Source organism: Pan paniscus, chromosome 5 (assembly GCF_029289425.2).
Source record: "Pan paniscus chromosome 5, NHGRI_mPanPan1-v2.0_pri, whole genome shotgun sequence".
In the NCBI taxonomy this organism is placed as follows: Eukaryota; Metazoa; Chordata; class Mammalia; order Primates; family Hominidae; genus Pan; species Pan paniscus.
This window is the reverse complement of record NC_073254.2, coordinates 107232763-107248913: the sequence shown is the minus strand read 5'-3', so window position 1 is coordinate 107248913 and position 16151 is coordinate 107232763. Positions and strand designations below refer to the sequence as shown.

Here is a 16151-nt window from a genome sequence, read left to right as displayed (position 1 = left end):
AGGACACAGAGCATGCAATATAGAAACAAAAGGCAACAAATGCATACATATTTATGACTCATGTATACTTTTCTAACCAAAATTGACAAAGCTTGAAAAAAATTTCAAACATTGAAAATAAAGTTAAATTATACTGAAAAATCCATGCTATACAAGCAACATAACATAGTCAATGACAGAAGTCAAAAGTAACTCTCAGAGCAAGTGCAGACCAGAGAAGGGTATACTTGGAAAATACGTGATCATGCTGGGCTTTAAGGTACAAGTAGAGTTGAGAATGATTCAAAAACTACTTGTTTATGATGTCTTCCTTGTGCCAGACACTGTGCTGGGAGCCTTCACCAGTGTCTCTTACTACCCTCTATGGGTAGGTGTTTATCATCCCTTACACCTCAGCCTTATTTTTTCGAAGAAAGCATGACTTAGAGCTAAATATTTCTCCCAGATTGTCGGGGAGCTCATAGTTGAACTCAAAGCCATTTGGCTTTCCACTATTGTAACACTGCAAAGTTATCTAAGCAGTCACAAAGGCAGTAAAATGAACAGATATGCTTGTGAGGAAATTAATAAATTTAAAGGGAGCAGGAAGTTCCTGTAGAATAATAAAAAGTAATGCTGAAAAAAGTAAACAATGAAGGAGGGAGAGCGCACTGGGTTCGTGCTTAAATGTAGATTTTTTCCTATGCATCAGTATTTCTCAAATCGGGTTCTGTGAACATAATATGTTGGGTTTCTAGCATTCACTTTAAGAAATGTAAAACTGTCCAGGTGACAGGGCTCCCGCCTGTAATCCCAACAGTTTGGGAGGCCAAGGCAGGCAGATCACCTGAGGTCAGGAGTTTGAGATCAGCCTGGCCAACATGGTGAAACCTAGTCTCTACTAAAAATACAAAAACTAGCCAGGCTTGGTGGTGCCTGCCTGTAGTCCCAGCTACTCGGGAAGCTGAGGCGGGAGAATCGCTTAAACCTGGAGGCAGAGGTTGCAGTGAGCTGAGATCACGCCACTGCACTCCAGCCTGGGAGACAAGAGCAAAACTCTATGTCAAAAAAAAAAAAAAAAAAAAAGAAATGTAAACCTGTATTTTAATTTTGATGCTTCTCCTAAATAAAAGAATGTTCTGGGCCAACTAGACTAAAAGACTAGCTTAACCATAGGAACTGCCTACTTTTTTACTTACTACTGAATTGAATCCCAGTGACCCTCTAAAATAGTATTTTTCAAACTGTGGGTTATGACCTATTGGTGGATTATAAAATCAAGAGCAACATTTTAAAATAAGTGAAAAACTGAATGTGCCACACATAGTAAAGATAAGTATGGTTTTGTGGTCATTTTGTTTCAGTGTGACAACTAAATGGTGAAGTAAAATAAAGTTATATCTTACTCCAGGGTGAGTATCCCTTATCTGAAAATGCTTGGGACCAGAAGTGTTTACCATTTCAGATTTGGAATGCTCAACCTGGATAAGCTGAGGTTAATAACTTGTAACTCTAACTGAGATCTACAGACTTACTCTCTTTGATTTCTGCAAACTGAAATCTGAGAAACACTGTTACAAGAGGTAGACTGCCACTGAGAAAGACAAAAGCAGAACTTTGGGGAATTTCAAAAACTGAAAGGAATGTTAAAAGCAAGTTCATTGGGACAAGAACTAGGATGTCATTATTAGACTATACAAGGTAGAGATAATGTAACACAACAAATTCAGACCAGGTTTAATATCAAGGTAAACAACCATGGTAAATAAAGAGGTCATTCTGGCCAGGTGAGGTGGCTCACGCCTGTAATCCCGGCACTTTGGGAGGCCGAGGCGGGCGGATCAAGAGGTCAGGAGTTCGAGACCAGCCTGGCCAACATGGTGAAACCCCATCTCTTACAAAAAAAAAAATTAGACGGGCATGGTGGCACATGCCTGTAGTCCCACCTACTTGGGAGGCGGAGGCAGAAGACTCGCTTGAACTGGGAGCCAGAGGTTGCAGTGAGTCGAGATCACCCCACTGCACTCCAGCCTGTGCGACAGAGCGAGACTCCATATCAAAAAAAAAAAAAAAAAAAAAAAAAGAGGTCATTCCACAAATCTTCTAAAGTCTCAGTGATGGGGCGGGGATGCCTCTCTTCTATTTAGAGATTGAGATCAGAAAGCAGGAATGCAAATGACTTTTGCCAATCGAAGGGACAGTCAGATGTGGTTAGAGAAGATGAGTGACAAAAAAGAAAGCAGAAGCAGTGCTATTGAAAGGAAAAAAAATTAAATGTGTCCCATAAAAGTGCCTCACACTACAGTAGGGAATAAAGGGAAAAGGGACATGTGGTAGAGTGTTATAGAAATGGTCCCTAAAGAATCACATCTCCCTGTACCCATAGTATGTGTGATCCCCTTCCCACAAGGTGGCTGAGTTTGACCACTTAATTGGCAGTAGCTAACGGGACATCATTATAAATATGACACCAGGAGGGGCATACAAAGTAAAGCATGTGTGGAAAAGAACTTACTCTCTTGATGCTACGTAAAGAAATCCAGACTACCTTACTAGAGAAGGCTAAGAACAGAAAAATGAGCCAGCCCAAGTGAAGCCTTTAGACCAGCCTGTCTGACAACCACCAGACACATGAATGAAACCATCTGGGACTATTCAGCCCCAGAAAACATGAGAGCTGACTGCAGAACCACTCAGCAGACCCACTGACTTGTGAACAGTAATAAAAATGGCTGTTCTTTTAAAGGTACTAAGTTTTTGGATAGTTTGTAACATGACAATAACTGATACAGGATACTTGGCGGGGCGAGGTGGGCGAAACAATGGTTGTAACATTCTGAATTTAACTTTTATTTCAATGCCTCAAACTCAGAAGGATGAGTCTTTAGGCCATGTAACCATAAATCTACGCTTACGAGATTAATCAAAACTTCTTGGCTTGGCATCCTAAAGTCTTAGTCTGGTTTTAATCTATCCTTTCAATACTATCACTTGGCATTTTTCTCCAAAAATGCCAGTTTGAATAGTTGGTCCATTTATCTGAGCTTTTATTCTCATCCCTCCCACTTCTCTTTGGTTATCCAAAATCCTTCAAGATCCAATGTAAATACTGTTTTCCTTTCCTGCTCAATTTTCAGCTAAAATAATTTCAAGATGCTCTACTTCTCTTAATCCATACTTACTACCCCGCTAGATGCCTTACTATCTAATACTGTCACTTAACAATTGATACATGCTATAGATTTTGTAAGCTCTTTATGGGTGGAGGTCCACTCCACAATTCTCCATAGCTACCTTAGTGTTCCCACATAAGAACAATTTAAACATCTGATTAGAATAAATCAAAAGATATATGTAACTAAAATGTATGTGGTTTTTTTGGGTTTTTTTTTTTTTTTTGAGGCGAAGTCTCGATCTGTCACCCAGGCTGGAGTGCAGTGGCGCCATTGTGGCTCACTGCAAGCTCTGCCTCCCGGGTTCACACCATTCTCCTGCCTCAGCCTCCTGAGTAGCTGTGACAACAGGCGCCCGTCACCACACCCGGCTAATTTTTTGTATTTTTAGTAGAGACAGGGTTTCACCATGTTAGCCAGGATGGTCTCGCTCTCCTGACTTCATGATCTGCCCGCCTCGGCCTCCCAAAGTGCTAGGATTACAGGCGTGAGCCACCGCGCCCAGCCCTATGTATGTAACTGAATTTTAACAAATCTTCTTAGCTGAACATATATACTTAGAGACTTTAGTCTTTCTTTTTTTAATGTAAGTCAAGGGGGAAAAGGTAACATTTTTCTTTTGAGATACATTGTGCAACTGCCAATGCCAAAAGAAAAACAATGAATCAGGAGGCTCTCCTGGAAAATAATACATTGTTAAAAGTCACAGTGTATGTATGCTGACAAACATATTAATGAAAGCAAACTTTCCATTTTACAACTATAAGAGCATACTCACACTGATTGGTTAATTTTATAAACTGAATTTATCTGTAGGAGTTGGGAAAAATAATGTAACCTCTCACCTTTGACAGAATCTCAAGAAAATAAGTAGAGCAGCAGTTTTATAGCTAAAAACCTATGAAAATCCTGTTTGGCAGGTTAGTAAATGTTATGAAGTACAGCTGCAGAATAAATCTTCTCTTCCCTCATTTTAATTTAGGTCCAAAAAGGATAAGAAGGGGGCAAGCAAAGCTTAGTTTTGCTAAAATTGATATAAGCATACTCTGCAAAGTAGAATTTATTATCTCTAACATGCAATCATACTAATTATGAACATTTAAAAAATTATTTCCCATGAGCACTATCTAAACTTCTAAAAGTTTAAATGACTTATTGCTCCCTCAATACCTAAAGTAATTATCACTAATTAACAAGCAAGCTGTCTTTTCTTCTGATTTAAAGTGTCCTACAAATTAAGATAGCCTCTAATAGTCAAAAAGAAAGTCTAATTTTTAAGGAAAATGCTTAGTTTCAAAGATCTTGCAGTTATAATGTAACATGTATATAAACAAAAGAATCAACTTGTATCAAACTGATGAGACATAAAATATACAAAGAAATGTCCTAAATATGTAATCTAAACATTCTGTAGCTCTAACAGTTTTAATTTGGTTTTTATTTCTTATACCAATCAGGCACCAATAATGGCTAACAAAGGTAATGAAGACTAGCTCAAATAGTACCTCCTCAGTAAAGCCTTCCCTGATACCCCAGCCTGAAGTGCTTACTACCTACTTTGAACTCTTTAAGTTGCTATACATAAAATTAACTTACTCTCCTAAATATCCACTGATAATGAACTGATTAATTAGACCCAGCCATAGACTAGAATTACTATATACTATAATACGGAAAGCCAAAAACTTACATGAGCAGCTATGGAATGAGCTAGAAGATGCTTTTGGGAGGAGGGAAAGCAAGATACAGTGTAGTTATCTTTATTTTCTTAAAAAGAGCAAACTAGTTCTGGAAACCATTAGGGGATTTGTCTTTGTGGAAATGAGACTGGACCTCTAGAATGGGAAAAAGATCAAGTTTTCATTGTATGCCCTTTCTCAGGGTGAATTTTAAAAAACCATTTCAATTAGTACATTTTCAATTTAAAACAAAACAAAACAAACAACAAAAAAGCAAAACCAGGCTGGGTGCAGTGGCTCACGCCTATAGTCCCAGCACTTTGGGAGACCAAGGTGGGAGGACTGCTTGAGCACAGGAGTTTGAGACCAACCTGGGCAATGTAGGGAGATCTTGTCTCCACAAAAAATTTTAAAGTTAGGCATGTTGATGTGCACCTGTGGTCCCAGCTACTCAAGCTGAGGCAAGAGGATCGCTTAAGCCCAGTTGGTCAAGGATGCAGTGAGTCGTGACTGTGTCACTGCACTCCCACCTGGGTGACAGAGTGGAGACCCTGTCTCAAAAAAATAAAAATAAAGCAAAACAATTTGTTAGTTAATACACTGCCTTTTGACATCTTTTCAGCTGTCATTTTGCAGTGATATTTAAATATTATCTTACTAATTTATATCCCACTAGTTGCCCGTATCCTTTATCTCCTATAACATCTAAACCTAGGTCTTTGCATATAAATGCTTTCTTAAAAGTACAGAATTTATTATATCAAAATGTCAAATCTTTTCTTTAATCAGGATAATTATGCTGAATTTGCTACCCTCTTTAACCTAGCAAAAGTTGTTTTACTGTTTATGCAATTGCTTGTAATTTCTGCTAAGAAAGTAGAAAGTTTCTTGACCTCTCATGGTCAGTATAAATTATACTTAAATATTGTTGAATATCATTTACCTGGACCTGTTCCAAATAAAGTATATTTCTGGAGCTTAACTATCTCAATATGAAAAGAGTAGAAGGACTAAAAAAAAAAAATCTTCTAGATATACTATTTTTCTTTCTGTTCAATGTTTCTGAAAAGGGTACTTAGAGGAATTACGCTTTCATTTGTTGGGACGGTCCTGATCACTTCAGAAAACTTAGCATTGAAGCTCATGGGCACTAAATGCCAGTACCACATCCCTAGTCATAGCAACATCCAAAAACCTGATCCCACATATTTCTAAGTGCCCTCAAAGAGAGAACTGGAGGTAGGGAAAGTACTATGCCCAGTTGAGAAGCCCTGCTTATATGAACTAAGAAAATTACATATATATACACACACACATCATATATATGTATGTATACACACACACACACCGTATACATGTATGTATACACACACACATCGTATATATGTATATATACACACAAACATATTTTTTTATTAGAGTCTCCTGTATCTTATATCCTCTGTAACATCTAAACCTAGGTCCTCGCATATATATATATATATATATACACACACACACACACATACATATATATACAAACACATGTACGTATGTATACACATACACACACGACTGTAATTCAACCCTTTAAAACAACTGTCAGCCACCAGATCACTACTGATCAATGGCCAGTAACAGTTACAATCAACCAGTCAGCCAGTCCAGTATATAGTGCTGTCAGCAAATATCATACTCCAACAAATCAACTATTACAATGGCCAATTTTTCCAACGAACTATTATTTTAAAATCTCTTTAGAACAACTCCTCTGTTGGAATGTTTCTTTTAAAACTCCCAAATAACCTCCCTCTTTACTGTACTCATCTCAGTGATAAAAATATATAAATCATAGTTTACTACGATTATCTGTCTACCTTCCTCCAGAGACTATAAAATAAACTCTTTGAAGCCAGGGACCATGATCATCCTTGCCTAGCCTGTATACAGTAGATGTTCAATAGAAATGTTGAATGAGTGACTACTGGCCCAGTCTAATACAATTAACTAGTCTAAAAGGTTCCAATTATAACCAATTTTTGTATAATAAATACAGTAATAATCCTAAAACAAGTAAATGCAAGAAATTACTTCTGGTTATTCTATATACTTATTCTAAGTCAATTTTAAGAAAATGAGTTGGTTATATTGCCCATATTAAAGCTAACTTTGAAAAGATACAAGGAAATTTAAGAGCTGGGCATGGTGGTGTATGCCTGAGGTCTCAGCTACTTAGAAGGCTGAGACGGGGCCGGGCATGGTGGCTCACGCCTGTAATCCCAGCACTTTGGGAGGCCGAGAGGGGCGGAACCAGCCTGACCAACAAGGAGAAACCCTGTCTCTAGTAAAAATACAAAATTAGCCGGGCATGGTGGCACATGCCTGTAATCCCAGCTACTCGGGAGGCTGAGGCAGGAGAATTGCTTGAACCCGAGAGGCGGAGGTTGTGGTGAGCCCAGATTGCGCCATTGCACACCAGCCTGGGTGACAGAGTTAAACTACATCTTTAAAAAAAAAAAAAAAAAAAGAAGAAAGAAAAGAAAGCTGAGACAGGAGGATCACTTGAGCCTAAGAGTTTGAGGTAGTAGTGTGCTATGATCATACCTGGGCAATGTAGCAAGACCCCATCTCTCAAAAATAAAATAAAATATATAAAAAAATTTAAAATTTATGACGGGCGCTCCACTATGCCCATCCTCTACTTACTCTTCCCTCCTCCCACTTAAGCTTTAAGCAAATTCTCATTTAAATAAGCAAAGGGGGGGCAGGTGGCTTATTTCCAGAATGAGCAAAACAACACTGTTAATAACAAAAACATTTAATGCCTTTCGTTTCTATTCTGCTACTCAGAATTCAAAAAATCTATTAATCTTCTACCTCACTCAAAAATAAAAATCTATAAACTAGGGATCATAAGCAACTCCTGTTTCTGTGGGTTTCACCACATTCTCCAGAAACTGAACTTTTGCTCATAAAAATTACATAGAATGTAAACTAATTCATTTTTTAAAGTAAATGCAAAACTAAGGGTTACACAAGCACTGAGCATCAACACTGACAGAATATTAATTCTGAAGCCCATTAACTTTGACAAACGTTTATTCATCTCTGCCTTCTTGAAGCGTGTGACTATCCCAGTTTTACAGGAAAAGCTTAAACAGAAAAAGTTAAATAATAATCTCAAGGTTAGAAACTAAGACATAATTTCTAGCTCCTAGTATCCCTGGTACTATATTTAGATTGCGCCAATAAATTCTTTGTTAACCATTGCTTCACTCAACTTTGTATCAAAATGCTAGGTGATAATTGCTAAGATACAATTTTATTTTTATTTTTTATTTTTTTGAGACAGGATCTTTCTCTGTCACCCGGGCTGGAGTGTGCACAGTGCACCATCTCTGCTCACTGCAACCTCTGCCTCCCGGGTTCAAATGATCCTCCCACCTCAGCCTCCTAAGTAGCTGGGACTACAGGCACTCGCCACAGCGCCTGGCTAATTTTTTGGATTTGTTTTGTTTTTTGTATTTTTTGTAGAGAAGGGGCCACGCCATGTTGCTCAGGCTCAAGCGATCCGCCCAACTCGGCCTCCCAAACTGCTGGGATTACAGGTGTGAGCCACCTCCACCCCTGTAAATAAACATAAATAAACAATTGTTTCAAGTTACCTCCACTTGACAAGATCACTAACATAAATAGGTTACCTGAGAAACAAAACAAAAAACCCCACCCCAGAAAATGTTCCAGAGGAAATCAGACACACTCTGTATCGTTTCAAATGGAGATTACTTTTAAGTGTATTTAAATTATTCTGAGCTTACAGTGTATGAAATATTTTATAATTTTTGAAATCCACAAATCCAGCATTTGTTTCATTAGTGTTTGATGTTTTTTTGTCAGTAGCATCAATAACAATTTATGTGGCAAGACTAATCACTTAATGAAACTGATATAGGAAATTACTTTCATTCTGATTTTTAAAATGCTGTTTCACTCATTAAAAAACTCAAGTCTGGCGGGACGCGGTGGCTCACACCTGTAATCCCAGCACTTTGGGAAACAGAGGTGGGTGGATCACTTGAGGTCAGCAGTTCGAGACCAGCAGTTCGAGACCAGCCTGGCCGACATACAGGGAAACCCCAAACCTCATCTCTACTAAAAACACAAAAATTAGCTGGGCTTGGTGGCGCACGCCTGTAGTCCCAGTTACTTGGGAAGCTGAGAGAGGAAAATCGCTTGAACCCAGGAGATGGAGGCTGCAGTGAGCTGAGATCGCACCACTGCACTCCAGCCCGGGTGACAGAGCAAGACTCCATCTCTCAAAAATAAATAAATAAATAAAAATCTTTAAGTGATAACTTTACAACGTCACACACTCACAAAAAAGCGGGGGGGGGGGGGGAGTCCAGCTTGCATGAGATTCTATTTTCCCAGAATTATTAATCCTGCTTACAAATACTGCTGACAAAAAAAGAATTTACAGTAATTAGCCTTAAAACTATCAGTGGACACTATTAGGGGAAAATGTCTTTCAGCAAAGCTAGACTTTAATAGTTTTCACTGATTATTATATAAAAACTGATTCGACTTACAAATGAAATACTTCCTATTATGGGTATCTTAGAGAAATTTTTTTATCTCTAAAATAAATCTTTAAAGACCAATTAAGAATGAGTGGGTACTGCAAGGCAGAGAAACTGAGAAATTTCAACAATTTTTTAATATTAAAATTCAAAGGAATGAGACTTTAATTTTGCCACAGGTACTCACCAGACCTATTTACCTAAGTAGGGAGCTTTCGCATTGCACATCCTCCTAGACGTCACCACTTGATCTCACAGTTTTTGTTTTTAAGATTATGAACAGCCATCAAATAATTTGTGACAATAAAGTGCATACAGCAACGGAGATTCTTTTGTATGTGATCACGTATCCCCGACATAATAAAGGAAATATTTCAATATTTGGAAGCTAAAAAGTAAGTGAAAATGTAATCTACTCAGCTAAAATGGTCAACCATTGTTCTACGTTAAGATCAGTATTTTTCCAAAACGAATTCTCTGTAATGATACACTCACAAGTTAACTCTAAATATGACCTGTGTAAATTGTGTCTTTTTCCTCCTCAAGACAATCAAATCAAAGTCTTCACCAGAGCCAGCAACACTACCTTGAAATTTTAAACCTAAGTGTAAGGCTCGTAATGAAGTCCAAATGTAGTCCCAAACTCTCCGATTTTCACCATGGATGAAATGATTTTCATCACTAGCAAACAGTGTTATTAACATTCCAAATGCTGGTTAGAATGCAGTCACTGGTGAGCAGTGCCCTTGGGCAAGCAAAGAAAAGATTTGAAACTACCCAAAGCACAGATCCACATGAACTTCAGTCTTCTCCCACTTCATCAGGAAGCCAAATAGGAAGGACTTCAAGAAACAGGGGTGAGGGGGTGATCGGGACAGAAAGGATAGTGGAAATCATACTCCTCGAAGGGTGAAAGCAAATGAGAAACGGACTCTGGAAAAGCCGCCCCAAAAGGACACTCAACCTGAGACAGATGTACAGGCACAGCTCCTCTACACTAAGGAGATAAAGCTTTACCACAGAAGTGATGCACCAAGCAAGCAAGTATGGGCAGGAGGAGACAACCTCCGCCAAGCACCCCCTCCCGAACGTCTAGCTCAACTAGAAGGGGTCGGCGGGGACTGCTCCTCCGAACATCAACAAAGGCCCCTTCAGTCCTAAGGCGAAACTCGAACAACAAAGGCCCGGAGACAGCCAGGACAGGGCCGGGGCTGGGGGCGGGACGGATGAAAGCAGGGGAAGGCAAAGGAATCAAACCAGTGGGGGCGGAGGCCCGTCGGAGTGGGAAGCAGAGGCGCAGAGGCGGGAGGCGCGGTAATCCCCAGTGCACAATAAAAGGAGGAGGAGGAAGAGAACCTGGCCTCCATTCTCCTCCTACTCTCTCCAATCCGCACCGTGTACATTTCCTCAGCCGCGGGGACCGCGCAGTCCCGAGTTCAGGGAAGGAAAGGGGAGGGGGGATTTTCCGCCTTGACCACAACTCCCTTCCCCCAGCCAGGAGCTGCAGACGACAACAACCGCCACAACTGCAGCCACACAAAGGCGCCTTCCTTCTACTCCCGCTCCCACCCAGGCGGAGGCGCCGATGATGCCAAGGAAGCGGCGACCACCTCTCGGCCGCCTAGCGCTCGCTCGCCCTCTTCCCCCTCTAGCTGGGGAAAGGGGGAGGGGACCACCGGGCGCCCTCACCTGGCACAGCTGCTGACAGTAGTCGGTGGCCGCTTCCACGGCCGGTACCCGGCTCTCCCGCAGCTGTCGCTCCAGCTCCTGGAGCCGCTCGCCCAGGCGCTGCAGCTCCGCGACGCAGCCGCCTTCGCCGCAACTCAACCTCTCCTGCTCGGCCTCTTCGTCCGCCATCTTCACACCCCGCTCCGTCGCGTACGCACCTGGGTCACGTGATAACACAATGCCACGTTCGGCGGGGTCACGTGCCGGGCGCGCTTGCACGGCGCCGAGCACGTACAAAGGGCCCGATGGGGAAGATATGGGGGTGGGGAGAGTGGCGCGAGAGAGCCCGAGGGAGGTGAAGGCAAGGGGAAAGGAGAAGGGCGGGGTTGGGGCGGTGCGGAAAACAGCGGTTTACTTACCCCGAGCGGGAAGTGGGCAGCAGCGGCCGAAAGGGGCGGGCTGGTGAAGGCCTGCTCTCGGTCACGTGGGCGCCGCGACGGGAAAAAGCCTAGGGAGGGGCGACCCTCTCCGGCGTCCCGATCCCGGCGTGGCTTTCCCCAGTCCACGAAGTCTTCTACGGACATATCCTCCTGTTCCCCAAGAGGATGGCACAGGGAGAGTTCTGAGTGGTCTCGGGCAATGGCTGCATTTGCTGTTGGCCTGTAAGCAGGCCAGAAGCAGAGGAAGAGAGAGAAGGTAAAACCCGCCCATGGACCGCAAGCGTGAGAGCCAAGGCAGGACTATGAACTGTCAAAATTGTCTCTGACTTCTCACCAGGCCGGAGAGGAGGGATCTAGTGCGTGATACCAGATCTCGTCTCACTTGACTCTCCTCCTCTTCAGCACCAAGAACGCCTGTCCCCTGGAAACACATTCTCTAGGGGGTGGAGGCAACAAAGGAAAAGAACAATTGGGTCAGAGCAGAATGAGGTTCAATCCTCAGTCTGGAGAACGGAGCAAATTCATGAAAAGCATAGTTTAAAAGAAGTCAGAATATGAACAGACCAGATGACTTTTAAACCACGAAAACATTTCTAGAATAAGTGATAACTAACTACTCTGTTTCACCGTGATTTAGACTCTACTACACTCTACAGAAATCACCAACAATGACAACAGGCTATATATGAAAGCTATTGAAAAGAAAGTAGGTCAAGGAAAAAAAAAACACCAATAAGGACTCCTTTAAAAATCATAACGGAGGAGAGGAAATTGATGCTAAAATAAAACAATATTGTCGAGAATTATAAATATCTACAGCATTTTTTTTCCTAATGCTACAAATAGAGGTAGCATTCTGAACCACATTTTACTTATAAGCTGAAAGTAATACTTGGCACTGAACAAAAGAGTAGAAGAGGTGCTACAAAAATCCAAGAGCTTAACCCTAAAGTTCTTAATAAAACTAATATTTTTTTTTACCGTTAGAGCATTAGACAAAAGACCTATCTCTCTTGCAACTGAATAGTCTACAGAAATTTAGAAACAATGATATTGATGAGGCACCCAGTCTTTTCATTTACTCTGAGTGAAGTATATTTTTTTAGTACAAGAATCTAAAATAAAAATAATTCCCATTGTGGGCAGCGTCCTCTTCAAAAGATTTCTAGTAATTAATGGAAAGTGTTCTACATACTATGTTGTCCAGAATAAATGTTTTATAACGCATCAGTGATGGTGATGTTTTTAAAGCGGCATTATATAAGGTGACCAGGCACAGTTAAACCCCTTATGAAAAACAGTATCAGTTAATATTACATATTAACAAGGTAGAATCTTCAAATGTTTAATCTTCAAACGTTTACTCATGGAAGAGACTGGGAAGTACATTCAGAGGCTGAGAAGAGAGGATATAATAGTATCACTGAGTTGAAAAAGGAACAATTAAGGCAGCTAATGATTTTTAATATTTTCAGTTCACTTTCCCAAGTTAAGTATTTTAGATACCCAAACCAGGTTTCACCAGTTTATGTTATCTTAGGATTCCAGTGAAAAAATGCAAAAAGGGAAATATGAGGTTAGCCAAATGTACCCGTAAATCCAAGGTAAGGTATCACAGGTTAGCAAGCTCATTTCCACTTCAAGTATAATGGTTTACACCACACCTAATCTATAGAAAGGAAGAAAAAATGGGGGTTGAGGGGTGGGAGACATATATATCCAGATATTGATTTTTAAGAGAATTGCCTGATAATGTAGGTCATTCCTACCTCTTGCACATAACAACCCTAAAACTATGGAGACTTGATTAGCAAATTGATTCTGAGCACCATTACTATCTGGTAAATGTCCATCAGCATGGATGGCCATGTCTTTATGTTTATTTAGTATCTGTGAACCCTATGTCCACATTCCTCCATTTCTTCTTCTTTACACACACATAGAAATATTTAGAGCCTACAGGAAATGTAAGGATTGGGGGTGAGTGGTGTAATTAACACTCATTTATTGTGTACTTGATATTTGCAGGCACTACTTGGTTTGGGACAAGTCAGAGGCGAATAAAAGCTCTTCCTGCCTTGAAGAAGCTTACAGTTTTGTGGGAAAATGATCTGCAGTGGGAATACATACGATATGACAAATGTTCTATTATGAAAATGCATGCCTGTATTCAACTTAGAACATCAAAGTAATCTCAGATACTAACAAGAATGTCCAACGAATCTCTACAGAAGTGCAGGCTTTTTTTTTTTTTTTTTTTTTTTTTTTAATGAGAAGGATTGAAAATACTATCCCGTGACAGGTCAACCTTGTCTTGGAAATCTCAGAAATCTCAATCTTATCCATAGAAAAGTCATGACTTCTGTGCTTATGTCCATTTGTTCTTTAAATACCAAACTGTCAGCTCATAGGAACCATTTACACACACACACTGACACACACACAAACACGCACACCCCTACTTACTGAGATGTTCCTGGGGAGATTCGAAGACCTGTTCCATTGAGAAAACAGGAATAAGCCCCTGGGGCAAAAGACTCTGCGTCTCTGGGGAGCTCAGTATCCGCGCCGCGAGCACCCATGCCCATTTTGAACACAACGCGACTGCTATGGACGTGGTGTAATCATATGGACCTTCACTCCCAAGAGACTCGATTTCAGAGAAAATCTGGGAGACAAATTTAGATCCCTACCCGCACCCACGCGGTCAATAAAGCTGGGGAGACCTTTGGGGGAGGGGACAGATGTGCTTGCATCCGGGCCGTGCGTGCCTGCTTCACGGGTTTTCCGGGCAGCACCGGCCCGCACACGCCGGTGCACTCTTTTTCTGGAATTCTTGAAATAGCCGGGCCTGAGGACAGTAAGGGAGCTGAGTTGTGTCTGCTACAGACAAGCGGCGCAGAGCCTGGGGGCCAAGCCAGGGATGCAGGGAGCGCGGCGTTAGCGGATGACGGATAGCTCAGGGCTAAGGCCTGGCAGGTCCTTCCTACCCCCGACCCAGTACACCCCGCAGCCCCGCCCTCGCCCCAGCACGCGAGGTGAAAGCGCGAGGCCCGGGGATGGCGGAGAGCGTGCGCCACTATCGGGGCGCTGTCTCTTCCCCCGCTCTCGCCCTGGGCCGGAGAACGGAGAAGGTCCGCAGGCCTCGGGCCACGGAGGGCACCAGATCGGTCCGCTCTGCTCCGCTAACCCAGCCTGCGCCCCTCCACCCCGCCAAGGCCCTGCTGGGCGCTGCGCCGGTTGCTCGCGTCCTCTGTTGTCGCGGAGCCGCCGCCGCCGCCGCCCGCGAGCCAGCAACGCCGACACCCAGCAGTTGCAGGCCCGGCGTTTGCCGCCGCGGTTTTTCCACCCAGCACTGAGGATCAAGCCCGCTGTAGCCTGGCTGCGACTCCCCGCTTGGGAGCAGAAGCCGCCAGGGGCCTCCAGGCCGAGAGATTCTGGAGCCTTTCCAGGGCGCGGCGGGGAGCGGGGCCTCCGGAAACCCACCCCGGGGATGCTGGAGTCTGTCCTGCAGAGGCCGTGGCGCGGGCACTGCTGCCTGATTTCGAAGAGGCTCCATCAACCTACTCTCTTCCAAAGGGCTGGGCAGCCCAGCCACAGACAGGCAGCCTCTGGATCTCAGAAGTGAGGGACGGAGTCTATCCTGGGTTTGGTCCAGTAGAAACCCCCCACCCCCACCCCCAGAGTCTGGGAACCAGTGCTGTGCCCACAAATGCAAAGAGAAAGAGCATGGGTTAAAGCGCTATTGGGATCGGTTAGACACCACACTTTTTCAAGGAAGACATTTTCTTCGAGAGGAACAGCAAAAGGAGTCAATATAATGTTAAAAATATTAAGGCAGGTGCTGTGCCACATGTTGAAGTGATTCCAAAAGCAGAGAAAACATGGGACTCACATTTAAGAGGATTAATTGCAGCCTTTGAGTTTTTCCCAGAAAAAAAAAAAAAGGCTAGCATATATATTTTCATATATTTATATGAACAGGTAATTAAATAAGGAGAGATTTTAAAAAATTGTCTATTTGGATATCGTTTTCCTTTCCATTTGAGGAAAAGCCAAATGCAAATAAGGAGAATAATATTTAAAGAAAATGCTTTTAATAGAGCCTCAATTATCCTAACTTCTAATTTAACCAAGATGAAAATAATTGTGAAATAAAGCAAAATAAAATCTTGGAAGCATAAATGTGTTATACATTGTTCTTTTGTTTGTTTGTTTGAGACGGAGTCTCACTCTGTCTCCCTAGGCTGGAGTGCAGTGGTGCGATCTCTGCTCACTGCAACTTCTGTCTCCCGGGCTCAAGCGATTCTCCTGCCTCAGCCTCCCAAGTAGCTGGGATTACAGGCACCCACCACCACACCAGGCAAATTTTTGTATTTTTAGTAGAGATAGGGTTTCACCATGTTGACCAGGCTGGTTTCGAACTACTGACCTCAAATGATCAGCCCGCCTCGGCCTCCCAAAGTGTTGGGATTACAGGCGTGAGCCACCACACCCAGCCTGTTTCTGTAGAGAATCCTGGAGTTGGTTCACAGCATTTCTCCAAAGAATCAGAGAGAAATAAATATTTTAAAGTGCCTTTCTTTTCTTATATTTCTAAATTTTAATCACTGTGCCTCATTTGCCTCATCAGAAATTCAAGGTTATTAAAAA

At 42.2% G+C, this 16151-nt stretch overlaps 1 protein-coding gene across 4 annotated transcripts in view; it reads right to left on the bottom strand.

Moving 5' to 3' along the window:
• ZNF292 (zinc finger protein 292) overlaps positions 1-14971 on the bottom strand; it is a 111548-nt gene extending 96577 nt beyond the window's left edge. Inside the window, exons 1-3 of one of the 4 annotated variants that reach the window (XM_063604945.1) lie at positions 13965-14971; positions 11478-11648; positions 11080-11276 (exon numbers count right to left, since the gene is read on the bottom strand). In XM_063604945.1, the coding sequence (XP_063461015.1) occupies positions 11080-11247 (168 nt within the window). In that variant the 5' untranslated portion in view covers positions 11248-11276; positions 11478-11648; positions 13965-14971. Of the gene's footprint in view, positions 1-11079; positions 11277-11477 lie in introns of all 4 variants that reach the window. The other 3 variants (XM_063604946.1, XM_063604947.1, XM_034962492.3) reach the window with 3 other exon arrangements.
• Between the last annotated feature and the right edge of the window lie 1180 nt (positions 14972-16151).